Below are 26362 nucleotides of genomic sequence, written 5' to 3' on the forward strand. Positions count from 1 at the left end.
CATACCAAGGATCATCTGAGTTAGATATTCAATATGGCCAAGGTTGACCAGAAGGCTGTTCTGAGTATGCGATCCTTCACTCGAGCCTCATGTTCCCCAAATGGCATCCATTAACACAGCTTTCTAGTCGTCATTGACGGTTGGGGTGTCGCCGGCCCCAACTCCCCCAAGGAGGGTGATGCCATCGCCGCCGCTGACACCCCGGTCATGTCGGGTTTCGCCGAGGAGAACTCGAAGACTGCCTCGGGTTACACCGAGCTTGACGCCTCATCGCTTGCTGTCGGTTTGCCTGAGGGTCTGATGGGTAACAGTGAGGTCGGCCACTTGAACATCGGTGCCGGCCGTGTCGTCTGGCAGGACAGTGTGCGCATCGACCAGACGCTCAAGAAGGGAGAGCTGAACAAGGTGGACAACATCGTTGCGTCATTCAAGCGCGCTAAGGAGGGCAATGGCCGTCTTCACCTGCTGGGTCTCATCTCCGATGGCGGTGTCCACTCCAACATCACTCACCTCATCGGCCTGTTGAAGGTCGCCAAGGAGATGGAGATCCCCCAGGTCTTCATCCACTTCTTCGGTGATGGCCGTGATACCGACCCCAAGAGTGCTTCCAAGTACATGCAGCAACTGCTCGACGCTACGAAAGAGATCGGCATTGGTGAGATCGCGACTATTGTCGGCCGCTACTACGCTATGGACCGTGACAAGCGTTGGGAGCGCGTTGAGATTGCCATCAATGGTATCCTTTCCGGAGAAGGCGAGGAGAGCTCCGACCCCGTCGAGGCTATTGAGAAGCGCTACACTGAGAACCAGACCGATGAGTTCCTCAAGCCCATCATCGTTGGTGGCAAGGACCGCCGCGTGCAGGAGGATGACACTCTCTTCTTCTTCAACTACCGCTCCGACCGTGTCCGTGAGATCACCCAGCTTCTCGGTGACTTCGATCGTTCACCCAGGCCCGACCTCCCCTACCCCAAAAACATCCACCTCACCACCATGACCCAGTACAAGCCCGATTACACATTCCCCGTCGCCTTCCCCCCTCAGCACATGGGCAACGTTTTGGCCGAATGGCTCGGCAAGAAGGACGTCCAGCAGTGCCACGTTGCTGAGACTGAGAAGTACGCCCACGTCACCTTTTTCTTCAACGGTGGTATCGAGAAGCAGTTCCCTGGTGAGGTCCGCGACATGATTCCCTCTCCCAAGGTTGCCACCTACGACCTTCAGCCCGAGATGAGTGCCGAGGGCGTCGGCAAGAAGATGGAGGAACGTATCGCCGAGAGCAAGTTCGAGTTCATCATGAACAACTTTGCTCCTCCTGACATGGTTGGCCACACTGGTGTCTACGAGGCTGCCATTAAGGGTGTCGCGGCCACCGACAAGGCCATTGGCGTCATCTACGAAGCCTGCAAGAAGCACGGCTACACCCTCTTCATCACCGCCGATCACGGGTAAGTGTTGAAATTCCATGCAGCCCCGCACAACCGGCCCAGGCTAACGTAGTCAACCCAAGGAACGCTGAGGAAATGCTCAACGAGAAGGGCACGCCCAAGACATCGCACACCACCAACAAGGTTCCCTTCATCATGGCCAATGCCCCCGAGGGCTGGAGCCTCAGGAAGGAACCCGGTGTCCTCGGAGACGTTGCGCCAACCGTCCTCGCTGCCATGGGTATCGAACAGCCCAAGGAGATGACTGGAGAGAGCCTCTTGGTCAAGGCATAGACGTAATATGAATATAGATTTTTTGTGCACGCTACCTAGAGACAGCGTTGTTTATGAAGAGACGAATGTCATGGAGTTTCACATTTAGAAGCATATATTGTGGCTCTGGGTATCTTTCGGATGCCATGGCGACCTTAAGGCCGGTACCACTTAAGGCGACGGCGACCTGTAGCCCTGCCGACTATTCTACCGTAATCTCTTCTCTGTGAGCGCGTATCAACCCTCCTCCGGGTCTCCCCGCGGCCCTTGACTCCCGCTCAGAAGCAGAGACAATGCGCCGATTAGATCCATTCCGTGAACGGGAAGCGGCGCTGGCTGATTCGGCTGGTTTTCATATGTTGGCTCTCATCAATACCAATTCATATTATCCGCATGCGCTAGCTATGCTCAATACCTTATCCAATAATTTCCCGTCAGTGTTAGTCTCACGCAGAGGCCGACGCGGCAGCAGCCTGTTGTTGAATTTGGCTCTGGTACTGGACGATCTATCACACACGGTTAGATAAGGCCAGCTATGCAGGTCTATCATAAGGAAGCTCACCTCAGTCCTCTTCTTATCGCTCTTATCCTGGTTTTCCTTGATCTGGCCCTCGATTCGCTGACTGTGGGTGACAATCAGCAACAGCTTCGCTTTTAATCCACCATCCAGCTTCTGCGCGGTAGGAGCCAGATGAGCAATAGTTGAAACGTACATTTCCTTCTCAATGAACTCCAGACGCCCATTCACGGCCATCAATGCCTCCGTCTTATCCTGCTTCAATAGCACCGGCCCGATCTGCTTAAAGATATTGGCGTCATCGTCGAGGGAGTTGAATTCGGTCTGAACGCTCTTGTTCTCCTGCTGCTGGGATTCGAGTTTTTGACGCGCGTCAACGAGGCCATCGAGTTCTGTTAGGTACATTGTCAGCCATTGCTTTCCTTGAATCCACTGTTGTGTCTTGTATCGGGGACTGCAGCCCCGCTCCGCTCCTCTGGGACGCAACGGGATGGTGGACGCACCGGTTTGAAGGGCCTGGTACTCATCTGAGAGGGCCTGCATCTGCTTCTGAGGGTCTGCCATGTTTGCGAACTGTGTAAACTATGAGTAATATTAAAAGTTGATGGGCGACGATGGGGAGCGGCAGAAAAGCGCCTAAGGGCACGAGAGCGACACCAAGGCGGCGTTGTCCAGAGAGACCGATCACCCTCGCTCCCCACCCCCATCGCATCCCCGCGAAGAAAACACTACAGCAGCCTTTGGTTTATCAGTCTACAGTATTTCTCTGTCTACCTACATTATCTTTCTAGAAGGAATCCCTCGTTTAGCTAGTCCGTCGCAGCCAGCAAGCCTTCTCTTCCAGCCGTATCTATTTCGTTCTCCCCAAACTCCCCGCCTCCAACCGTACCTGTCTTCGCCTCCGAGCCAGCCCGCCAGTTCTGAACGAGTCGTTCTACGCAGCTTAAAAGAGATCTCAAACAAGCGCTTGGGTCATCATCGTCAGAATGAGCAACACCGATTTCCTCGGCCGAGCGATTGACACGGTCAAGAAGGCCATTGAGAGCGACAATGAGGGCGAGTACGAGAAAGCTTATCAGCAATATTACTCAGCATTAGAGCTGTTCATGCTGGCTCTGAAATGGGAGAAGAACCCCAAGTCCAAGGAGATGATCCGCGCAAAGGCAGGCGAGTACATGGACCGCGCGGAGAAGTTGAAGAATCATCTGGCATCGCAGGACAGTCGGAAAAAGCCGAGCGCGGTAGGCGCCAACGGCAAGGTGTCGCAGGGCAGTGGGAAAGGCGGGTATGTATACATTTTTCTGTCAGTGTTCAGGCTTGCGGTTGCGCTAACTTTGTACCTTCTCTGCTATGTAGGAAAGAAGACGACGACAACGAGGACGCCGATTCCAAGAAGCTACGGTCTGCCCTTGCTGGCGCCATCTTGTCGGAGAAGCCGAATGTGAAATGGGAGGACGTCGCGGGCCTCGAGGGTGCAAAGGAAGCGCTGAAGGAGGCGGTTATTCTTCCTATAAAATTCCCACATCTATTCACAGGGCGGCGACAACCGTGGAAGGGTATTTTACTATATGGGCCTCCGGGTACAGGAAAGTCCTACCTTGCCAAGGCTGTCGCGACGGAGGCAAACAGCACATTCTTCAGTGTCAGCAGTAGTGATCTGGTTTCGAAATGGATGGGTGAGAGTGAGAGGTATGTCGTCTAAACTTCAATCGCACATCTGTTGCAGACTGACACTGCCCTACAGGCTTGTGAAACAACTCTTCAACATGGCCCGAGAGAACAAGCCTGCTATCATCTTCATCGACGAAGTCGATGCGCTCTGCGGTGCGCGTGGGGAGAACGACTCGGAGGCGTCTCGCCGTATCAAGACTGAACTGCTCGTCCAAATGGACGGAGTAGGCAACGACTCCAAGGGTGTCCTCATCCTAGGCGCAACAAATATCCCCTGGCAGCTAGACGCCGCCATTCGCCGAAGATTCCAACGACGAGTGCACATCAGTCTTCCGGATATCAACGCGCGCATGAAGATGTTCATGCTAGCTGTAGGCTCAACCCCGTGTCACATGACACAGGCCGACTACCGGTCCCTAGCAGAGCAAAGCGAAGGCTACTCCGGTAGCGATATCAGTATTGCCGTGCAAGATGCGCTTATGCAACCCATCCGTAAAATTCAAACTGCCACACACTACAAGAAGGTAATGGGTCGTCTTTCGAGCTCCTCAGTTCAATGCTAACTCCACTCCCAGGTCCTACATGAAGGGCAAGAAAAGTTAACGCCATGCTCCCCTGGCGACAGTGGCGCCATGGAGATGCGGTGGGAGAACATTGAGGCCGATCAATTATTAGAGCCTCCTCTCGTGCTCAAGGACTTCATCAAGGCCATCCGCAACTCGCGGCCAACAGTCAGCCACGAGGACTTGAAGAGGAACACGGAATGGACCCAAGAGTTCGGTAGTGAGGGTGCTTAACCCTTTGGGCCTTGTAAAAGTCTTTCCCTGCGTACCTCATCTCTGCTTGTGTCCGATAGACTACGTCTCTATACAATGTCCCTACGACGCGACGTCCCCCTTCTGTTGGTTATACAGGTGCTCCGCAAATCTTCCCATCTTCTGAACGAGTTAAATGACCACCCCTATACATATCTTCCCCCAGTCATCATCTATTTTTTCCGAGTCATTTTCCTGTCCATTTTGCATACCACGCGTTCTTCCCTTGATTCAACAAGGGGATGCATCCTCTTTTCACTTCACATGCCGGTGTTAAGCGTTATCACTGTTGGACGGAGGCTACTTAGGCAGGCGAGGCGTTATATTAACTTTCAGTACTACTCTTGTTCTTTTCTTCTTCGTGGCCTGTCTCGGCTCTAAAATACACGGGTTACCAGGCTTTACTCCGTATACGATCAAGAAACGAGTCTCGCTGGCTTGAATCAAGATCTTATGTTCATCTCTCCACGCAGACACAGGGACTCAAGGCTGGATGTCTGGCGGATGCATGATGAATGGCGGTAGGTAGACAAAATGACATTTCTCAGTTTATGTACGTAGCAATCACCCAAAGAACAAACCTCCTCATAAGTACCCGTTCAGCTCTCGCAAACCAAGGGTAAGTTCATGCAATCCCAGAAAGACGCCTACTCAAGATAAGTACACAAAAACGAAAGCATAAACAGAACAATCAATCATCGCTGGGGAATTACTTGGTTGATATAAACAAAAAGACAGAAGAAAGAGAAGAGCCTCGGCTGGCGAAAATGAAATGTAGAGCGATATAGGTAGGTGGAAGAAAAGACATCTGGAGCAGAAAAGACAATCTATGCCTTTAATGACTCCCTTTCCCTCCGCCTCATAACCTCATTCTTCGCCCGCTTCAAGCCTTCGCCTAGCTTCGTCATCCTCTTCCATTCACGGCCCAGCTTCTGCATGCGGACGACGGCCTTGACCATAGAGACAGCGGTCTTGAGCTTCGCCTTTGGGCTGCGCACATTACTGCGGTCACGAGCTTTGACGCCCATATCAGAGATCATGCGGAGGTCGGCCTCGTTGCTACAGAAGGGATCAGGTTAGTACATTGACGTTTACGTCGAGAATGAATTCGAAGTGGGTAACATACCAAGCAACCCTGACACGCTCCCCAAGTTCCATCAATCCCTTGCTCCAGGCTAGGTCCCGACGGAACTTCTCCTCTCTCTTGAGGCGTGCTCGGAGCCAGATGATCTCTTTGCCGAGGCCGAGCATTTCCTTTTCATGCTTGGTCTTGTTTTCGCCCTTGACATTTGCTTTCTCCATGGCTTGCCTGTAGCGATCCTGGAGAGAGTCGAGTTCCTTGAGCGCCGCATTCGCTTTCCGGGCATAAGAAGCGCGCTCTTCACGTATTCTGTGAAGCCGGTATTCTGTATCACTTAATAGAGCTTCTTTTTCGGACACCTGCAGAGCCAAGGCCTCGGCCTCGAGGGTTGACTGCTTAAGCAGCTCGTGCAGGTCTCGTTGATCCTCTTCACGCATCGCGGCTCGTTCAAGATCATGGTTCTTTTGCTTCAGTTCTCGCAAAACACGGTGCGCGTCTGAGAGCTGCTTCCGCAAGGTCCGGACATCTTGATGCAACTTGTTGGCTGGCGACGATGATGGAGATTGAGCTTCAAATTTTCTTATAGTCGCGTCATGCAATTCTCTTTCAAGCTCAACAACCTTAGACTTGTAGGCGCGGATAGAAGCTTTTTGGTCGGCTTCGCGCTGTATCAACGCTTTTTCACGTTTCCGTACCTCGTCTAAATTATGGCGCAGCATTGACAGGTCTGCAGCAGTTGCCGACTGCTCATTATCAGCGGGCGGCTGTTGCTCCAGCAGATCCTCCAGCTCACGGATGCGCTTTTCGAACCGTTGGAGCTTGTTCTTAGTGAGCGCGAGTTCTCGATCCCTTCCTCCGGAGGTAGATTGCAACTTGCTTTGAAGCTGGTCGATCTCCGCAGACAGCCTGTTCTCCTCCAAAGCGGCTCTCTCGATTTCAGAGTTCAGTTGGTTCTCAAGAGATTCCTTAGTTTCCAGGAGCGCCATTCGGTCTTCCTTGAGTCTCTTAAGTTCCGTCTCCATCCGAAGAGAAGATTTTCGGAGCTCGGTCTTCTCTTTATCGAACTTCGTGGTGTCACCAACCTGGTTTTGGACTTGGTCTAGTTGTGCTTGAAGCTCATCGCGTTCTGCCTCAATCTCTGTCTTCACAGTTTTAAGATCATGAAGCTCAACGTGCGCGTTGGCGAGTTGATCGCGAAGCTTTTGCTTATCAGCAAGTAGCTTCTGCACCTGGCCATCCTGTTCAGCAGGCTCTTTCCGTGTGCGCGTTTTGGCATATTCTTGTTCTTCTTCTAGGCTTGACTGGAGAACAACCACCTCATCCTCCAAAGATTGTACCTTTTCCTTGAGGGTCGCTTCCGCACGCCTCGTAAGGCGAAGCTCTTCCTTGGCAGACAGAAGTTCATGCCGTAATTCGTCAATGGCATCTCGCTTAGCTGACAAGTCATCGTTCAACTCCTTTACCTGGCGACTAAGGACAGCTTCAGCATTGAAATGCCTCGTCTTCTCGCTATCAATGACTTCTTGCAGCTTGTACTCTTTCCCGGTCAGTGTGTGCTCCACTTGTTCTAGCTTCTCGATGGTCCGCTTAAAGCCTGCTGCTTGGTCCTCGGCCCTGTCCTTTTGGACTTGCAGATTCCGCCTCAAACTCTCCCATCTATCTTGCTCGAGCGCAAACTGGCCTTCTTTGTCTTCGATCTCATGCTGAAGAGACTCAATCTCTTCTTGCAAGCGCTCAATGTCCTCCAAGTATTGAGAGCGCACATTTTGCGCGTCCTCCGCGGCGTTCTGCTTTTCGACGTCGAATGTCTCTTGGAGTTCGCGGATTCTAGATTGTGCCTTTGCCAATTCGTTCTGCAAATCGCCGGACTCGTCTGTCAAGGCGTGATGCCGAGTTTGGAGGAGAGCCTTCTCGTCCGTTTTCCGCTGAATCTCGTCTTGCGCTTCATGGAGTTGGGCATTGAGGTCGTCACGTTCCCGAAGAACTAGTTCACGTTCTCGTCTGATCTGTTGCAGTTCTTCAAGTAGCCGCTCCTTCTCGTCATCCGTGGTCCGTCGTGACATCTGAGACTGTTCCTCGATACTGGATATTTGTTGAGCTTTTGAGTCAAGTTCCTCTTTAAGTGCACTGTTTTTATGGCGAAGCTCTTTCACTTCCTCCTCCAGTTGGCGAGTAAGACCTTTCGTGCTAATTGACTTGTTCGACATCTCGTCATGCAGTTCTTGAAGGTTCTCTTCCGCGCGTTCTTTCTCCTCCAAGGCTTGTTGCTCGGAGGTCCTGGCCTCTATGGCATCCGATCTTGCTTGGTCTAGAGAGTCCTGCAATTCCTCCAGCTGTTCCTTTGCTCGTCGAAGTTCAGATTCCAGCTCGGAGAGAGCGTCTTTCTCTTGATTATCTTTGTCTTTCAGTTCCTCGATCTCCTCTTCGCGCTCCTCGATTGTTCGATCTTTCTCCCTTAAAGATGCCTCCAGGTCCTCAATATCATCACGGAGCTTGTCGATTTGATCTGACTGCGAGTCCTTTGCCTCCCTTAGTTGTTCTTGTAGCTCCTTTACACGCTGGTCCCTGATCTCAAGCTCCTCTCTCATCGACTCCATTTCCCGTTGTATCGTCTCATCTGTGTTCTTCCTACGCATCTTCTCTTTATACTCCTGGAACTGTTGGCGATAGGCTTCTAGGTCACGTTCGGCTTGTTGCAGGCTCTTCTTATACCGTGATATATCGCGTTGCATCGTCAACTTCGAGACCTTAAGTTCGGTGTTCTCGTGTAGTGCCGCCTGATTGTAAGACGGCCCAGCCTTCTCTAGTTGTTCTTGAAGGAAATGAATCTTCAGTTTCAGCCCGAAATTGTCCTTGTCAAGCTTATCGATGATCTGAAGAAGTCAGCAATTCGCATTTAGAACTTTTGCCGCGCGTTGCCCACCTTCTCTTGTTCCTTTAGTGTCATGTTACTTCCGTCGCCTAAAACGCCATTGTCCCGGCTGGCAAGTCCCGGAAGTGGGGTGCCTGCCACACTGCTGCTGGCTACTTGCGGAACAGGCGTCGGGTCGTCAACTGTCGCGTCCTCTTCATCAATCCCTGTCATCTCCATAACCGTCAACCCTGGGGTATTGCCATTGCTCCTGTATCCCCCTCTCGCGTAAGACGGAGTCTTTGGTCCGCGCGTCGTAGACGCATTCCTCAGATAATTATTCTTCATCGCACTCTTCAGCATTGGCGTAAACTCGCCCTTCGCGCCCATTGTCGGGAGTTGTCGTGAGTTTAACGCGCTCCTCGTTGACTTTGTGCCGGCAGTCGCACGCGGTGTATTGAGCTTCGATCCCGCAGAGCTGCGCCTGCGGCCGTCGCCGAGAACCTTCAGGACATCTTCGTCTTTCGAGGGCGTTTGAAATGAGTTTTCAACCGAGTCAAGGGCGGATAAGTTGTGTCGTCCGACGCTGCGGTATCCATGCGTCAGGTAAGTCGCGTTTCCGTCGACTTCGGTGCGCGGGGTGTCGATGTACGGGTAAGCCATTTTCCGGAGAAAGCGCGTCGTACGCTGATACAATTAGTATGTTGAGTAGTATTCCGAGGCCCTCCAGCGCGCAAACATCCCCGACACCACGGGAGAGATAGTTAGGCTCGATGGGTAGAAAGACGACGCATTGGCGATGGACGTGTTTTGGGCGGTGAGCACAATGTTCGGGGGCGTTGTTGGTATCTAGCCAGAAGCGGCTTAGCGTCGACGGATCAAAGCCGCTGCATAATCCGGACCGAGTGATTTTCCGCTCTTTGTATGAAGTCATACCGATGGTAATTTTAGTTTGACTTTTCGGAGCTGCAGGCGAAACAAAACAGCAATAGCTCTTGTACAAAGTACAAGCTCATCAGAAACTAGAGCCATGGCGCCAATGTCGCAAGAGGACATCGAGTGGTTCAAATCCACTTTTCGTCCCATCCCAAAGCCCGAACTTCCCGACGACTGCATCGAGTACTCGTTACACTATATTCCTTCGGACCCCACCCCCGCTGTTATCGATGAAGTCGCAGCTACCCGGACACACTTGACGGAGGTGCAGAAGTCCGCAGCGGAGTTGACGAAGCAGTTGCTGAAGGATTATATTTGGCAAAGAGAGGCATTCCGCCTGGAGATCACAAAGAAAGATGGTGCGCTCGCACGTGAATGCGACTCCTTCCAAAAACACCTCTAACTAGGTCATTCAGGCACGACCACGTTGGGCGGACGAACGAACTTCGGGGACTCGGTAGAGGATGAATGGGTAATTGTGCATCTGCTGCGCGAGTTGACCAAAAAACATAAAGATATCTGGGCGACTGTGACAGATAATGATGGGCAGTTTCTCCTTGCAGAGGCGGCAGGGGCATTACCTTCGTGGCTCGAGCCGGAAATTGCAGATAATAGGGTAGGTACTCGACTGATATCTATTAATTTGCGGAGTACCCTAACGACTATAAGGTATGGCTACATCAAGGGGACCTTGTGATCGTCAAACCGAAGAATGAAAAGCGCAGAATCACGGAAACAATATCTCTGTTGGAGGCGAGAAGGATAATAAAGGACGAGCCCAATAGATTGATGCGCTCAGCCATGATTCAAGAGGAGGCATTTTACCGATTGCGGAATTACCCGAAGCAAATCAGTGAGAACCTTCATTCTGCTTTGGTCACTATCCCTCGCAAGGTCGCCTTCCTCTTGCATCAGAAGCCCGCCTATATATCTCCCGCCGTTGAAGCCTTCTATCTTCGGGATCCTATCGCGCTGAGGCCTCTGCGAAGTAAGAATTCTGAAGACCTCACTTTCAAGCCTGAGGATTTCGTCACAGTGAGCACCCGCTTTACACGGACTGGATACGCACAAGTCAAAAGTCAAGATTTCCCGGCGCCAAAGTCATGGGTTGACAAACTGCCTTCTACCGATGATCGGAAGTTATACGATCGTGCGGATACCGGGATGAAAATGACTTGTGGTTTTGAGATGCTTTTGTCGGACCCGCAGAACCAGGATAAGCCACTAGTGCGGGAAATGAAACTAATACTCGAGGATCTAGATACCGGTGATGAGACTCTTCCCACTGCTGAGGAGATCCAAAACTGGGACAAGCGTGAAGATGACGAGAAATGGCTAGATATCAGCTTTGAGGACTTGGACAGTGAGCTCAAGGGGAAAGGAAAAGAGAGGGCTAAATCTGCGGGGGAGTTTGGCGACGCGAATGCACAGGAAAACCTGCAACGAATCGTTGCTCAGTTCGAGAAGTTCTTGAACGACGAATCAGCTGGTTTCGAAGGAGCCGACTTCATCGACGACTACGAGACGGATTCCGATGTCGACGAGGACGAGGAGGAAGAACCGGATAGCGAAGGTGAAGACAAGGACGCGTCCTTTGACGAGGAAGAGTTTTCCAGGATGATGAAAGAAATGATGGGCATGCCTTCAGGGCCATCAATGCCTCCTCTCAGACCACCGAAATCATCGAGTCCGGCTAACCGAGTGCAAGAGCTGGATACCGACTCCGAGGATGACACTGAGCAGATCCGACAACTCTCACGGGAAATGGAGGCCGAACTAAAGGGAACGGGAGTGCTCGATCTGAATCGTCCTAGCGATATCTCCAAGGGCAAACGCGCCGTGTCTCAGGGAGTTATGGGGGATGAAAGCGGTGACCCCGACCTTGAGGGTCAAGATATCAATATCAACCTGGTGAAGAACCTTCTAGAGAGTCTCCAGGGACAATCAGGGACAGCGGGTCCGGCCGGGAATATGCTCTCTATGCTGAACCTGCCCATGCCTAAAGATGATCGCCAACGGTGAAACCCGGCCATTTAGATGACTTCTTGATATCTGGAATCTCCGCATCTCGGGTGCGGATGAACTCTAAAAACATTGGATGAACCGGTCAATGTCCGATCCCTACCTACTTGTGGTGCCCGGATTAGGACGCGGAGAAATCACGGGCGATAAGCAGTATCAGTCACGTGCCAACCTTGTCGGCTGGATTGAGGTTCCCCTCTCGGGCCCTCGACCGTCTTTCAACCACTTCTCCCCTCCTTCCACCCCACCACGGTCCTGATCCTAATAAACTTTGAGCTGTGCGCTACACTGCTAGACGCGGTCATCCCTGAAAGCCAATCTTGGTTCTAGCGGTTCAAGATCCTTCTACACAGCGTTCGGATTTACCTGGGCTCTAGTCCGGTCCCAGCCGTGGTGGTGGTGGAGCCCCATGGTGATGTTAGGTGACATCCTACGCTTCCATAAACGTATATAAACGGGTCATTCCAGTCACAACTGAAAGTTCTCTTATCATCGAGCAATCTCGGCATCTGTGTACCTACTTCGAGTCTATGGCGACTCCAGCACATTGCTTCTATTGCTTCGAGAGCCTGGCTGCCGAGTATGATGGGAACGACCCCATCAGCCTTACTACTGTGGAGGAACTATGGGAAAGATACGAACAGTTCAAGAAACTTTCCGAACTTCAAGTCAGCCAGGAGAACGAGGTCCCCGGCCAACAACCTATAAACGATGACGAAGCATCAGGTCAAGGAGTGCAGACCACTTCTCGCCCTCAGACTATTAAGATCCCAGAAATCGGCCGCCTGCAAGCCCAAGCGGCGTCGGATTCTAGCGCGTCTACGACGCCATCGGCGATGTCCAACAAGTCATCAAGCTCCATCTTCTCGAGCGCTACCACATCCAGCTCAATATCTTCACAGTCTGACACACCAGCCGGGGAACGACAGCGACTCAGCGATCAGAGATATCCCTTGTTCGTTACATGGAACACACTGTCAAAGAGCGGCCGCAAATCCTTACGTGGGTGTATCGGCACGTTTGAGGCGCAGGAACTCTCTCACGGTCTAAAATCCTACGCTCTCACATCGTACGTACACCGATACACCCAATCCAGCCCATCAATCCACCTCCATACCTAATCCAAACCAAAGAGAGAAAAAAGACTAACAGAGAGCAGAGCCTTCGAAGACACCCGCTTCTCCCCCATCCCAGAATCCCTCCTCCCCTCCCTCTCCTGCTCTCTAACCCTCCTAGGCACATTCGAGCCCTGCACCAACGCCCTAGATTGGACCCTCGGCACCCACGGCATCCGCATTTCATTCATCCACCGCGGTCGCCGCTTCGGCGCAACATACCTCCCCGACGTCCCCGTCGAGCAAGGCTGGACGAAAGAAGAAACCATCAAGTCCCTAATGCACAAGGCTGGCTGGGACGGGTCTCACCATGAAGGCAACACACATCGGCGGTTCTTCCGCGGCAGTACCAGCAGCAACGCTCGGAGTGGTTCCTCGAACGCGAACTCGAAGCTTGAGCCGTGGGAGCAGGTCTCGGATTTCCGTACAATCAAGTATCAGGGTCTCAAGGCGTCTGCTGACTATGCCCAGTGGCAGGAGTGGCGTGATTGGGTGCTCTCTCTGGATGATGGAAGTGGGAAGCTGTTGGCTTGATCACGGCAGTCTAATGGCAGTGACGATGGCTAGCGGCGTGTGATTAATGGCCTGGTGTTTTGCGGATGGAATCGGCCTCATCTTTGTTAGTACTATATGGACATCTCGGGCTTATCTGATGTAATAGGAATTAATCTTAGGTTTATTGAAACTTCTATCCACTCTCACGTTGTTTATATCATAGGAGAGCGTAAACCTACAGATCGAAAGTCAAGCTAGTTACCAATAGCCTCCAATATTCTTGGTGTTCATGAATAAGCACTTGTAGTGTAATTTGAGAGAAATATACCGATCGATCCAGTAAAAGACAGAGATAATGTCCCAAACTCATCACCCTCTTCATAGAGATTGCTACCCTAACGAAAATCCACGGCGAGAGAAGAGGAACGAAAACAGAGGATGCCATCAAATACTAAACATATGAGATAGAGGGTATCGCTATTCCATGGATAAATAGACAGACAGATAAAGAGGTACGTTGGCAAAACCAGTTGAGCCAGTAGTCATATGTGCGAATGCTGTCAATATACTCATGATCATATCATATACGCAAATCAGCCTTCAGCCAAATAAAATCACCGCTCACTCCGGGCTGCAGTCCGACTCCACAACCCAGCAACAGTCTCCTTGACTTTCCGCTCCTGCTCACGGATCTGCTGTTCCGTCTGGCCGCGGCCATTGCCACGGCTATCGATCTCCATGGGGTCGCCTCTACTCCGTGGGGTAAGTCTGTCTTCGTCGACGACCTCACTCCCGTTAACGTGCTCAGGTTTGGGATCGACGCTCATCATGCCGTCCATCATAAGACCGCCATTTTCGCGAAGCTTGTTGATAGCGCGAACGGTATCGATAGCCTTGTGCAGCGTGCGGCGAGCGTTGAAGTTCTTCTTAAAGGTGGGGAGGAGATCTTCACCTCCGAGGCTGTCTGTTACGTCGTATGGCGGGTTGATCCAGCGGTGCTGGAGAGCTTGGTGGGCAGTCAGGCGTTTCTTAGGGTTGACTGTTAGACAGCTCTTGATGAAGTTGCGGGCGTCCTGGGATACGCCGCGCCAGTACTCAACGGGGGTGAATGTGAAGTTTGCTGTTGTGATGTCTTGGAATTCTTCCACGTTGTTGTCACGGTCAAAGGGCATGTAGCCGCAGAGCATGAAGTAGGTGATGACTCCGACGGCCCAGATGTCACTGATTCAGATCAGTTGCTGCTCGATAGGGTAAAAGATAGAGACAAAACATACACAGGTGTTCCGTGGCCGGTCTTAGCGAAGATCTCGGGCGCCATGTATCCTGGCGTACCGCATGTCGTCGTGAGAACATGGAGCTGCTCTTCGTCCATAAACCGTGACAGCCCAAAGTCCGCAATCAGCAGGTCTGCGTTGTCCTCGGGCGTGCGGAAAAGAAGGTTCTCCGGTTTCAGGTCGCGATGTACGATGCCGTGGTCGTGTAGGTATGCCACCGCGGACAATATCGTGCGAACGAGGTCAGCCGCATCAGACTCGTAGTAGCTGCCTTTTCGGCAGATGCGATCAAAGAGCTCTCCGCCAAGCGCAAGGTCCGTAACAAGGTATACTGCAGGTAAAGCGAACAGTCAGCGCGCAGTCACAGCCAAACAACTTCACGGGAAACCGTACAGTTATTCATCGTCTCGAAATAGTCCACCAGCGTCAGAATGTTCTTATGGCCCGTGGATACTTTCTTCAATATCGCAATCTCATTCCGAACCTATATCCCATTAGCTGAAGCCCTTCAGCTATCGCCGGCCGCAGGCAATCGACCGTAACCGGCATCGTTGGGCTGATGCGTACCATATTTTCTTTTCCTACCATCAAGCGCTTATTGATCACCTTCGCTGCATAGTAATTGCCGGTATCGATATGTACGCACTCCTTCACGACCGAGTAGGTGCCTGCTCCTAGGGTCTTTCCGGTTTTGTATCGGCAGGGTTGGACCTTGGGCTTCTGGCCCGGTTGAGGTTGAGTGGCCATTATAAAGGATGTATAGGTTGAAAATTGAAGGGTCGGTTTCGAAGACGTGGAGTTGTGATGGGGTTTCGAGGCGGCTTGGGGTGATTACGGGGTAAGATCGCAGTAGCTCCTATCGCAGTGATCGGTCAGAAGGAGAGATAGATGGTATGGGACATCAGTGCGCAATGGCTGTAGAAAGTTGAAAGCTATAATAAGAAGAGATTCGGGTTCGAAGACAGCGCATAGAGGGAGGAAACAAAGGGCGCAGGACACGGTGTGAGCTTACCTTCCCAAGACCGACTCCTGCGGGGTTCTGATGCGATAAGGTCGGATCGGCGATCGTCTCGAATCTAGACCGACCGTCGCAGGCTAGAATATCAAACAGGAGATACTCAAATATCGGAACTAGGTCGGCTATAAAGGGGAGGAAGCTCGAGTGAAATATGTAGCCGAGGAGTGTGGGAGGAGAGTTAGAGTTGTATGGTCCCAGCCGAGTGGGCGATCTACACTAGGCAGCGGGGTATTTATACCAGATGAATGTTCGACTCCGTAGCTCAGGCAGGCTAATTCGAGATTTGAAAGCTTGAAGCTATCCGGTTCCAGAGCATGGACTACTACTGAGCATTCAATGCGAAAATAACATCCTCCTTGCAGGAGCGGTTCATTCCATGCATACCGACTTTACATGTGGCTTCTATATATAGGTATCCGTCCCACCCGATCTATATATTTTGACAGCTGCCACCTTTTTGACTCGTAGTCCTAAGCAAAACACTGTTCCCAGTGTGCAAACCGGAAGTCCAGCCTCTTATTTCCTTCATCCTTCATTGTACGCATAAATTATCCTTCTCCTTCGAGCTCATGGCATCCCAAATCCTGTCTCGTGACTTATCGGGCTTGTTGTCTTCGCGATAGATCTGCAAGCACATACGGAGTAGCTCTGATATTGTGAAGATAGGATCTTGGCCAGCGGAAGTGGTAGGCAACGAGAAATCTGACTGGCCTCTGTTTCCTAATTGAGAATAGCTTCAGAAAATTGCTTGAAGGCCTCGGGTCTCCAGACAAGCTCTATATAAAGGCCTCTGGCCATTGTATAGTTAGAGTTCTCCAAGCAATCCTTTCAGTATATAAATCCTCGATTCTCATTGGTCAGATCTCATTGCCTGAAGCTTTATTGTCATATTAACTTTAAGCTAGCCCGATGCAATCGCCCAGCCCGACTTTTTCTTCGCGTCGACGACTCGACGTGGCGTTGCAAAACCCTCTTATAATGAATCATGAATCATGATGCCGACGGTGGCCCAAATCCCCGAACGGCCTCGACACATCGACCCACGCTCCACTGGCTGCCACGTTGGTCGAAATTCAGTCGTCTACATCATCCAAGAAAGAGACAGATAGTGCTGGTACCACAAGGCTAGATCGATATAGCTATTCCGAATCTCCTGGTCATGTACACGTAGGGGATTGTCCTAACAGGATATAGTACCAGACAGATGTTCGAAGCCTCATGACCTCGAGGTGCTGTACATGGCGAAAGGCGACTAGACATATACCGGTGTCTGATTTAGAGAATTAGACTAGACAAGGTACATATGTAAAAAGGGCGATAATGCTCCCACAACGCCGACCCCCTAGCCAGTCATGCTTTGCAAATGAACACAGACACACTGAACGCCGCGAAGTAGCCAGCCAAGCAAATGAAGAGAGAAGAAAAGGTTAAGGAAATCACATCTGACCAAGAACCTCCTCAACAACCCCCTGCAGCAATTTCAACTCATGGAATTTCGCCACGCTCCCCAAGACTTTCAGTCTTTTTTCAATGTCCGCCCGATTCATGGTTTCCGTCCACTTGCCACTGCACGAGCAGTGCTCCATGAACTCGCTGATCTTCAGACTTCCACACTTCGAGCACTTGAGGTCCTGCGTCTGCCATGCTACAACCATGCCCCAAACCTGGCCGATGAGCATTTCCTCCTGCGCGAGGCGGTCGTATTCGGTTTGGCAGAAGGGGCAGCGCCATGGTCGGGACGAAGTAGCGCCATCAGAGCCAGGCTCAGGGAGGACGTCTTCATCACGGCAAAGGTCCAGGTCGCGGATGAGGCAGCAGGCACTACATGTGAGTTCTGGAATTTTGAGACTATTGCCGGGATTCTCGAAGCGGCCTTCTTTGCTGAACTCTCGCACTTCGAAGAGAGCGAGCAGCTCGCGACGGAGAAGGCGGGTTTCGAGAGTAGTTGTTCTGGACAAACTCAGAACTTGCATGAGGAGCTTGACGAGCTCGAGGGCGGGATTGCGTTTTTCCTCGTTGGGGTCCGTGAGGACACCCGGGAGGACGGGAAAGACATAGTCGGAAGCGAGCTCAGGATGCAGCAGTTCTTCGCGCTGGCGCCGGATGAGGCCCGATATTTGTTTCTTGAGCGGCTTGGAGAATCTCTCGGATAGGGCGGCGGAGAGTGCCTCGTTCTCTTCGCCTGGTGCTGGCTGTCCAATGGGGATCTGGGTCATTCGTGGCGTAGAAGAGTCGTCGTTCTCTGGTCGCTTGAAGTCTTGCATGAGTTCAATGTACTCCACAACCCAGTCGTGGAAAATAGTCTGCATAGGCGTTGGGAGGAAGCGGCTAAGCTGCCAGTGCATGACTGTTTCCAGCGGCTGTTCTTCCGTCTCTGCAACTTCTTGACATCCCTTGCCGCCGTAGTTGTACTCGTCGTACCAGACGAGGTAGTCCCAGTATTCCTTGATGTCGAGGTCGATGAAGTGGAAAGATGGGTTAGCGCGGATCGATTTCAGCACATATTGGCTGTACGCATAGGCGTTGCCAACCTCCGTCTTGGAAGTCTGGAGCAAGAGACGGGTCGGACTGGCAAAGACGACATTCGAGCCGACACGCCTGAACTCGGCCATGAGCTGTTGGAAGGACTTCCTTGACAGCATCCGCACGTATTGATGCAACGACCGGTCATAAAGGCATGACGCTGGGCTCTCGACCCATCGGATTAGGTGCTGCACCATGATATCCGCCATGTTATTCCCTTGACACGCTTCCGACCACCAGTGCTTCACCATCTCGCGTAGTACCACTGCACCGGCGGACGCAAACGCCTTTTCAGAGTATAGTACCCCAGAGCCACTACCTTCAGCGGATGGGTCAGACGGCGCCAGAAGCGAATCAGCTCCCTCTGCTTCGTTGATGATAGAAGATGTGAGAATGGTATTAATGGCGAGATTGCGGACCTCCAACTCGACGCAAACCGTAGTATAAGAGCCTGGGACATTGACAGATGGCATGCCAACTCTTTCTAGCGGACCGGTAATGTCATCCTTTTCGTATCCAGCATGGTCTGGCCTCGCGGTTGAAGACCACCAGAGAACAACGTTGTTTTGCTGTAGCCGCCTAGCATACGAGACATCGATCAGAAATCGTGGGTCATCACTTTCCAGGTTGCAAAGCGGAACATCACCATATCTGGCGAGCATGGTAAGATGTTGAACCCAGGATGAGAGGTAAAGGTAGTGTGTCACCAATCGCCTGGCAATGAAAGACTGCCAACCCAGAGGGGGCAGATTCATATCCGAAACTTCTGGTTTTACCGGTATGATTGGGTATTCCTTCAGGATCGGGATATCGTGGCAGAGGCGACTCCTTTGCTGCGATTGTATGATCATAACAGTCGGGAGACTCTCATCGTTACGAAGTTTCTTAATCAGATCACCCACTTCTAGGTGCGCTTTCCTCCTCGTCGTGATCTGAGTAGTCCTGAAGTGGATCTTGTCCTGGTACTCAAAGGCCCCCTCTGCCTGACCACTCTGATCCTGCAACTTGCGGGCAAGAAGCTCTGAATAGATCTTGTCGACATTCGGAAGACCTTGAACATCCCTCGCACGGTTAAGAATGACTATATGTGCTTCATTCTTTGTGCTCGAGAAAATAGCAAAGATCTGTTTCTCGCCCGAGGATACATGATAGAGGAAATGGTATGCCAGAGGCGTGTCTTGCAAGTATACTCGTTCTGAGGTCGTGCGGCATAACGTCGAAAGGTCAAATCCTCGGTCTAGTCCCTCTCCGAGCACGCCGCGCTGTCCTTCATCAAAGGTACAGATGCTGCCCAGCTTGAGGACTGCTCTGAGGTTCAAAGGAATATTCCTCTCGTAGACTCCCTCCACGCTGGGGTGTTGCAAGAGGACGTCAATTTTGTCCGCCTCTCGTAGGAAGGTTTCCTCAGACAACGTAAGCTTGAACAAATGGACGGAGGGGTGCCCATTTGGTAATGTATGGTTGACCTTTTCCACCTCACACTCCGGAACATCTACATCAGGGAGCGAATCTTGCTTCAAGTTGATGTAGACACACCGTGGGACCTTGACTGTGAGGGTATGTATTTTCCGGTCAATCAAAACAAACGCCCGCACAATCCCAGGCCTCGAGGTTTCAGCGAGCTGTAAGACCTGCCACGTACTGATATACAGCAGCTCAGCTTGATTTCTGAAGAGATGGCTCAGTGAGTCTCCTCCAGTGTTTGCCCTCTCACCAAAGAGTTGTCGGCGGCGAAGTCGAGCCTGTTTTTGGATCTTCCACTTCTGCTTCTGATACTTCAGGAACCCGACGTAGTCATCGTTGATGGATGGCATCTTCGCTGGGAGACTGGCGAAGGGGTCCAAGGACGTCTTCGGTTGGTTCTCAGGGTGTTTTCGCTTTCCCGATGCCTTTTGGGGAGATGAGGATTTTAGCTTTTCCATTGAGCTCGCCATGGCTTCGTCGAGGTTATCAGCATGCTGGACGCGGTGGTCAAGGATGTTCGTCGAGATATCAGCCAGCGGGTTCTTTTCGGATTTCCCAAACATGTCAGTCATCTTCACCTGCTTGAATCGGTCATCCTGCTTATTGATCCTCCGCTGCAGCCACTCTGGGTGAGCGACCCTAGGCACGGGGTTGCGAACTTTTTGGAGGGCAGCTGGGATTGTGATGAGCTTCTGCACAACCGATCCCAATCGCTCCAAGTAGTAGTCCCAGTCAATCACGCTTCGAGGATCCATGTCACCGGGGTCATCCTTGAGCCATTTTCGCAAGAAGTGGCGCTTAATGCTTTCCTCGGCCGAAAAGATGGTGACTGGAATAGCTCGTTCTGTAACAGGCGTGTTCCTCGGTCTTGCTGAAATGATGTATTTACAGTTGAGACCCTTGTCCTTGACCATCTGTTCTCCCAAGAACTCTGCCAAACGTCGCGCGGTGGTAATCGATGTCGACTTTTGATTCCCATACTCCTCGAGAGTCTTCGTCATGCTTCGATTTTCGGAAATAAGCTCGATGAGTTCTTCATCAGCCAAGGTAGCACCGTGCTCGTATAGTACATCAAGCCACCTATCAGCCACCCGAGCTACAGCAGCATATGTCTCAGCGAGTGTTTGACCCTCAAGGAAGAACTTGAAGATTTGCGTCTGGAAAATTTTGATCAACTTGAGCTCTCCTCGTCGCTTGACCTCGAAACCCTTCAATTCTGCCAAAGAGCCATCGTCGTTGAAAACAGCGTAACGCTTCTTCAAATTCTTGTCCTCTTCCTTGGAAGTAGGCAAAATCATTGCTCTGTACGGTCCATCGACTTCGAAGAAGATCGAGTTCTCGCTGTGTGTCTCGTACTTGAACGTTGCAGGGTTTGAGAGAGCCTGATATTGGTGGTTTGTATAACTCCCGTGCACAAGATGGTTTAGCATTACACAGGGGTAAGATATGCCGAGTTTCTTGCCGTTTTTGAGGGTAAATGAGAAGTTCTCGGGAAATGTTCCTGGCAGCATACACCAAATACCATCGGTGTCAAGCTCCAGCGGTCGCCCAATGCGTTCAACAAGTTCTCTGGCCATCTGGATGATACGTGCACCAGTCAAACAGGTGACACCGGCCATCTCCATGGAATACCATCGAGATCCCTTTCGCATCACATAACCATAGAAACTGTTGAGAATAACCTTGTGTGCAAGTTGTAAAGAGTCGTACAGAACGATCATCTTCTTCGCCTCCTCAACCTCTGCGGCCGAGGCACCTGATGACTTCAAGGACTCTGTTTTCCCTTTCCACACCTTTTGCTTCCCCTTGAAATCGTATCTTCGGTCTCGGAAGCTACGTACAGTGTCGACGTAAAATGGGTTCTCCCTCTGGCAAATGATGGCTTCTCGCACCATTGTCTTGCTGTCGTGGATCTTATGGTAAATCTTCTTGCTGTAGTCTTGGAGCCGCTTCTTGACGATGGCAGCTTGCTCCTCGGCACTCAACTCAGTAAACGTCCTCATAGGGCTTTTCTTGGTCCTGCCAGGGAAGCGCTCATTTTGGACCGCGTGCCGAATCATATTATACTCGTCGCGCTTAGCTGGAAGGAATTCACCTCTCCAAGCCCATGGTAGACGTCTATCGCAGGTTTTTCCAGGACGATTGAAGTCACATGCGGCGCAATTTGATTCTTGAATAAGCGAGTCAGGTTGCAGTCGATTCGTAATCATGATGTTCGGATACATAGAGGCGACATCCAAGTGGTAGATGAACGGGACCTCGTTTCGATGCGGATTTTCCTTGAGGTTGATGAGGAGTTTAGCAATCTGAGCCTTAACTTCATCATAATTCGTGACGTCGTCGAGGGACTTCTTCTCTTCCACTTCAATGCTGAACTTAAGGGCAGCATCGAGATCACGAAGTAATTCGTCGACGGCGGTTGGGTCAATGTTGAACGATACGGGGATATCGCTTCGGAACACTCCAGCCTCAATACTTTCTACGTGTCCACCGACGTAGGTCTCGGACTCAAGCAGATGGCCCTCGTAAAAGGCTTCCGGAGGATCTTTATGCTTGTTTGGCAAAACGATGTTGCCCTGGTATGCTTGGACCATCAGTAGCATTTCACACAACGTTCCAGTACCTTTGCGCAGCGTATCATCCGGATTCAGCGGGAGAATCGTGCAGAGGGAGAAGATGAAGGGGTGGATGTATTTCATGTATAGATAATACGTGGCGACTGCATCGGAAACAGAGTACTCGGCCAGCGTCTGCGGGCGTTCGCTTGCGTACGGCGTCATGAGTTCCGGATCAAGTTCGTCAGGGTCATAGCCAAGCTTCGCAACGGTAACAGCCTTCAAACCACGAGACCCCTGAGGTAGGTAACTGTCACGGTTGACCCATGCAAAACAGTCCATGTGCGCGCAGTGATCGCTCACGTAGATGTCTTCGCTGTTTTTCCTGAATCCAATCTCCCTGTACATGTCGATACCCAGGACACTTGCTCTAGCTTCAACAAACGGCCAATCGAAGAAGTCACCGTTGTATGTGGCTATTACCGTCGGTTTCGCTTCCTTGATATGTTCAAAGAACCTCTCGAGAACAGCCCGTTCATTCGGCTCGTTGAAGATCATAAATGGACCGCTGTACTCGGGTTTGGGCGTGTATTCGAAGTCGTCGATATCCTCCGACACTATCTCTCGATTGGTGATCAGAAATCCTTGACCATCGATCATATACGATATCATCATAATCTGGTCGATCACTGAATCGGGAAATTTGAGCGGCAGCTTCGTTGTCTCGATGTCGAATGCAAGGACGACCGGGTCCGCTCGTGTAAGTCGTTCTTCCAAGCAAGTCAATGAAATAACGCCATGGATCGCCTCTACCGTATACCATTTTCCTATCCGTATATCTGATCGAAGGTCAGCCACTAACCCGGGTAAGGTTCGAATCATGCATACCTTTATCAATCGCCACTCTAACATGGTATGGAACATCGTACTCTCGAATATCAATTATATAATCACTCGCAATAGTGCTGCCATTAGGTCGTGCCTCATTAAGTTCGTCATCAAAGAGATCAAATCCAGCGTTCGCGCTGGACAAAGTTAGCTCATGCTTTAGGAAAGTCCCTAAAGTCCTCACCTCGAGATCTCCACATAAGTGTCCATCATGTTGACATTCTTCTTGTTCTTCTCCGCCAGAGGCAGAAGCGTCTTCCGCACCTCAAGTAGATGGCTCACACTGGCAAAGTCCAACTGGAGAAAAGTCCTCCTGTGCCCAAGCAGATGGTTTGGTAGCTTGAGATCTTCCTTCACCACCCTCTTGATCTTCTTTATGAGCCCTTCGAACATCCTCCGACACCATTCCTCGACCTCCGGCTCGTGGCCCGTCTTGACCGCAATCAGAAAGTAAGGGTCATATTCTACCGTCGCTTTAAAGCTGCCGCCGTCGTCTTCGAGAAAATAGTAGTCAACACCAGCACGCCCTCCTGGGACATTCGGGTCCTCTATTGAGGTGCTGTGCATGTTTATAAGCCATCCTGCCCTTTTCTCGCCGGCTTCGAAGCGCGGAAACCCGAGTGTTTCGTCGATGCTGTTTGCTAGCCGGATCGCCTCGAATTTTTCATCTTGAGAGGTAGCTTCTGAGGATCGCAAGGACGAGAATTCGACGGTCTTCGTTCTCTTGGGATTGAACGATGCGGTGCCTGACCGGAACTTGTTTCCATATTTGCTCGGTTTTCGCGAAGGCATTGCGAGACGCCCCGGCAGCTGAGGATCACTGCAATACTGAAGGTGAAAGTTGGTGGGACATCGAACGGAAAATGGACGACCGCAACGTCTAGCTTCTTGCCTTAGGATCAAAAACGTTTGAATATGGCGAAATGAGCGAGTGATTGGTATTCAAGATCTCATGGGTCTCGATTTGGCCCGACCATGCAGAACCCGACCCATCTAAGGGCTCCGCGGCGAGACCGACGCGTTCGCGTTCTACTATACGCGTCCCTTGTGATTGGCTGGAGAAGTTTGACCGCCGGCTAAATTGGATCTCAAGGGACGGCCTGTAAGTATACGGAACAACTTTACCTCCGCGATATCATGATTCTTTGCCCAAAAAGGTGAGCAACATCAGTCCACTTGATCTACTTTGCGCCAATCAGCAGCACAATCCAACATGGCAGATGATTCACGGGAGCCGACAAAAACTAGTGAAGTCATGGATGCAACTGAACAAACCTCCAAGCTTCCATCGCAACCAAAAACAAAGTACGAGCTTCCGAAGTCGCAAGTTGGGAAACTATGGGAAGCCTTTGGCAGCCCAGAGGACCAGGTGAACATGCTTCCCACGGCGCATGGGAAGAAGGCCAACGATAACTCGCTCACGGAAGCTTGGAAGACATTTGATGTGAATAAAAATGCATCCACATTCTATAAGACGTCGTGTGGGCGATCTTCTCTGCTTTACGGAATTGGTGCTGCGTTTGGCATTGGAGGGGTGAGGGGTGTTTTGGGAGGTAAGTCTACCTGGTGTCTTTCATACATGAAGCGGAGTGGTCCAGAACTGATGTAAAATCTTTACAGGAATGCGCTCTATCCCGTCAGCATGTAATTGGGCAGCTGGCGCCTTCGTTGTTACGGCGCTCGCATCCTTTGAATTTTGCCGGTACAATCGCATACAAGAATTGGATAATATGAAGCAAGCTGTGCAGATGATGCAGGAGCTAAAGCTCAAGAAGCAACGAGAGAAGGAGGAAAAGGCGGCGGCGGAGGCCGCTCGTTTGGCGGAAGATGAACGAAAACGCAAGAGTTGGAAGTTCTGGTAGAACTTTTACATATTCTGGGAGTCATGGAGTTTGACCCATGTTGTATATTATGAAGGTCGGGGTGTACTTTTAATGTATATAAATCCTTGTTTTCCTTGAACGCCAATTTGCCCAACGCATTATTCAAGAAGCCTCCCATATTAATGACTCGGTTGACGCCGCTGTCGTTTGCATAGTGTGCCCCATAAACAAAGATCGCTGTCCGCTGAAATAAAAGTATGCCGTAATGAAAGTATGCCGTCGCAAAAGTCAAGGTAAGAATAGGTTCAAACGTCGAATTTGACCTTCTTTTGTATGGCGCCTGAGTGGACCGTTCGCAACTTATTCATGTTGTCGCCAACACGGCGCTCTCTTCGCCTCTCGCGCGCTTCTCTCGCTTCTCGATTTTTCCATTCCGCAACCTGCTGCTTCCTCTTCTGCGACCTAGCCCAAGCTATTGCCGCGGTAGGCTTGAAGCCTATGCCGTTTATACCGTAGCCATCGTCGTCTGGATCGGTCGGGTCGTGACCGGTTATTTCAGAGTCGCTCCAAGTAAGCAGATCCTCGACCTTGGCACCAGGAGGTGATGGCGATCTGCTCGGATTGCGCACTTTGGCAGACGCGGGAGCACTTTTTCTCTTTCGCGGGCTTATAGATGGTTGCCTCAAGGTGTTCACGGGCGTTTCTGGAATTTCGGGCTGAGGCTCGGCGCTTCCGGTCGGAGTTGGAGTAGGGGCACGGTTGATTAGCGAAGGAGAAAGGAGCTCTGTAGCTTCAGAAGAGTCCGATTCGTGCATGTCATGAGAGCCATGAAGGGTTGATCTGTTGGAAAGGCGATTCGCCTGCAGAAAAGGTATAAAAGTGGTACTATGGTGGAGACTGCGATCGGGGAGCTGGTGGTGGAAATCGCCCCGTATTGCCAGACCAGCTAGGCGGCCAGCCACCACGGCTCCAGGGCTATATCTTCCCTGGTCCTCCCAGTCACGGACTTTGGCTTCTTGAGGGCTAACGATTGATGGACTAGACGCTGGCGAGGTGGACTGACTGAGGTCGTTCAAAGCTTCTGGAGACCCTCGTTCGAGAAATGAGGTGCTCGTAAGTAATGATAATTCCGATGCCATCATCGTCGCGGGGCTGAGACTGCTCTGGTTGAGGGGTATAGACGGTGGATAAGTCTGCTGTTTGAGCAAGATTCCCAGCTCCTACGAGCGCCTTTTGATGATAAATAACAAAGACATCATTGATAGACTCAACGGAAGAAGGATAGGAGTGATTGTGCCATTGTGATGGCAGTGAAGGAGAGAGGCAGGCACGATTAGCTGGGAAGCCTCCCTTGTAGGTGAGGGGATGGCCGCGTTTCCCGTCGGAGAAGGTTCCAGGCACTCAGCAGATCTATGTAGGTGGTGAGACAAAAATAGAAGATTCAAATGTGATATTCTGCAACTAGAACCCAAGTTTTGAAAGGCATCGGCCTTGATCACATAATTTACAGAGATAAAGCCCGTCAGATCATGAAAGAGCAAATTGAAACAGAACAACGAATAAACCAAAACATAGAATAATGCAACCGTACAACGCCGCGAGAAGACGCCCTCC

General features: G+C 51.2%; 10 protein-coding genes across 10 annotated transcripts; 5 read left to right on the plus strand and 5 right to left on the minus strand.

Moving 5' to 3' along the window:
- Positions 1-33: 33 nt before the first annotated feature.
- Positions 34-1721, plus strand: DSM5745_03422 (2,3-bisphosphoglycerate-independent phosphoglycerate mutase; the record flags this gene model as incomplete). Its single annotated transcript, XM_026745438.1, has 3 exons — positions 34-64; positions 128-1448; positions 1511-1721. The coding sequence occupies 3 exons, from the start codon at positions 34-36 to the stop codon at positions 1719-1721; spliced, it is 1563 nt and encodes a 520-aa protein (XP_026606304.1).
- A 425-nt stretch (positions 1722-2146) lies between these two features.
- On the minus strand, positions 2147-2781 carry DSM5745_03423 (tubulin-binding prefolding complex subunit YKE2; the record flags this gene model as incomplete). Its single annotated transcript, XM_026745439.1, has 2 exons — positions 2147-2206; positions 2263-2781. The coding sequence occupies 2 exons, from the start codon at positions 2779-2781 to the stop codon at positions 2147-2149; spliced, it is 579 nt and encodes a 192-aa protein (XP_026606305.1).
- A 422-nt stretch (positions 2782-3203) lies between these two features.
- Positions 3204-4685, plus strand: DSM5745_03424 (AAA family ATPase VPS4; the record flags this gene model as incomplete). The annotated part of the gene is made up of 4 exons (XM_026745440.1): positions 3204-3502; positions 3574-3906; positions 3962-4412; positions 4464-4685. 4 exons carry the CDS (start codon positions 3204-3206, stop codon positions 4683-4685), a joined length of 1305 nt encoding a protein of 434 aa, XP_026606306.1.
- An 845-nt stretch (positions 4686-5530) lies between these two features.
- Positions 5531-9298, minus strand: DSM5745_03425 (putative spindle-pole body protein (Pcp1); the record flags this gene model as incomplete). The annotated part of the gene is made up of 3 exons (XM_026745441.1): positions 5531-5762; positions 5830-8657; positions 8708-9298. 3 exons carry the CDS (start codon positions 9296-9298, stop codon positions 5531-5533), a joined length of 3651 nt encoding a protein of 1216 aa, XP_026606307.1.
- A 367-nt stretch (positions 9299-9665) lies between these two features.
- DSM5745_03426 (putative regulatory factor Sgt1) lies at positions 9666-11593 on the plus strand (the record flags this gene model as incomplete). Its single annotated transcript, XM_026745442.1, has 3 exons — positions 9666-9930; positions 9988-10187; positions 10241-11593. 3 exons carry the CDS (start codon positions 9666-9668, stop codon positions 11591-11593), a joined length of 1818 nt encoding a protein of 605 aa, XP_026606308.1.
- Positions 11594-12123: 530 nt separating this feature from the next.
- DSM5745_03427 (AMMECR1 domain-containing protein) lies at positions 12124-13242 on the plus strand (the record flags this gene model as incomplete). The annotated part of the gene is made up of 2 exons (XM_026745443.1): positions 12124-12662; positions 12753-13242. The coding sequence occupies 2 exons, from the start codon at positions 12124-12126 to the stop codon at positions 13240-13242; spliced, it is 1029 nt and encodes a 342-aa protein (XP_026606309.1).
- Positions 13243-13817: 575 nt separating this feature from the next.
- DSM5745_03428 (serine/threonine-protein kinase) lies at positions 13818-15224 on the minus strand (the record flags this gene model as incomplete). The annotated part of the gene is made up of 4 exons (XM_026745444.1): positions 13818-14424; positions 14478-14808; positions 14871-14961; positions 15045-15224. The coding sequence occupies 4 exons, from the start codon at positions 15222-15224 to the stop codon at positions 13818-13820; spliced, it is 1209 nt and encodes a 402-aa protein (XP_026606310.1).
- Positions 15225-16931: 1707 nt separating this feature from the next.
- DSM5745_03429 (DNA polymerase epsilon catalytic subunit POL2) lies at positions 16932-23717 on the minus strand (the record flags this gene model as incomplete). Its single annotated transcript, XM_026745445.1, has 3 exons — positions 16932-22876; positions 22926-23062; positions 23110-23717. 3 exons carry the CDS (start codon positions 23715-23717, stop codon positions 16932-16934), a joined length of 6690 nt encoding a protein of 2229 aa, XP_026606311.1.
- A 421-nt stretch (positions 23718-24138) lies between these two features.
- DSM5745_03430 (Cytochrome c oxidase protein 20, mitochondrial) lies at positions 24139-24787 on the plus strand (the record flags this gene model as incomplete). Its single annotated transcript, XM_026745446.1, has 2 exons — positions 24139-24478; positions 24546-24787. The coding sequence occupies 2 exons, from the start codon at positions 24139-24141 to the stop codon at positions 24785-24787; spliced, it is 582 nt and encodes a 193-aa protein (XP_026606312.1).
- Positions 24788-25053: 266 nt separating this feature from the next.
- On the minus strand, positions 25054-25887 carry DSM5745_03431 (uncharacterized protein; the record flags this gene model as incomplete). Its single annotated transcript, XM_026745447.1, has 1 exon — positions 25054-25887. One exon carries the CDS (start codon positions 25885-25887, stop codon positions 25054-25056), a length of 834 nt encoding a protein of 277 aa, XP_026606313.1.
- Between the last annotated feature and the right edge of the window lie 475 nt (positions 25888-26362).

This window comes from Aspergillus mulundensis (assembly GCF_003369625.1).
Source record: "Aspergillus mulundensis strain DSM 5745 chromosome Unknown scaffold_2, whole genome shotgun sequence".
In the NCBI taxonomy this organism is placed as follows: Eukaryota; Fungi; Ascomycota; class Eurotiomycetes; order Eurotiales; family Aspergillaceae; genus Aspergillus; species Aspergillus mulundensis.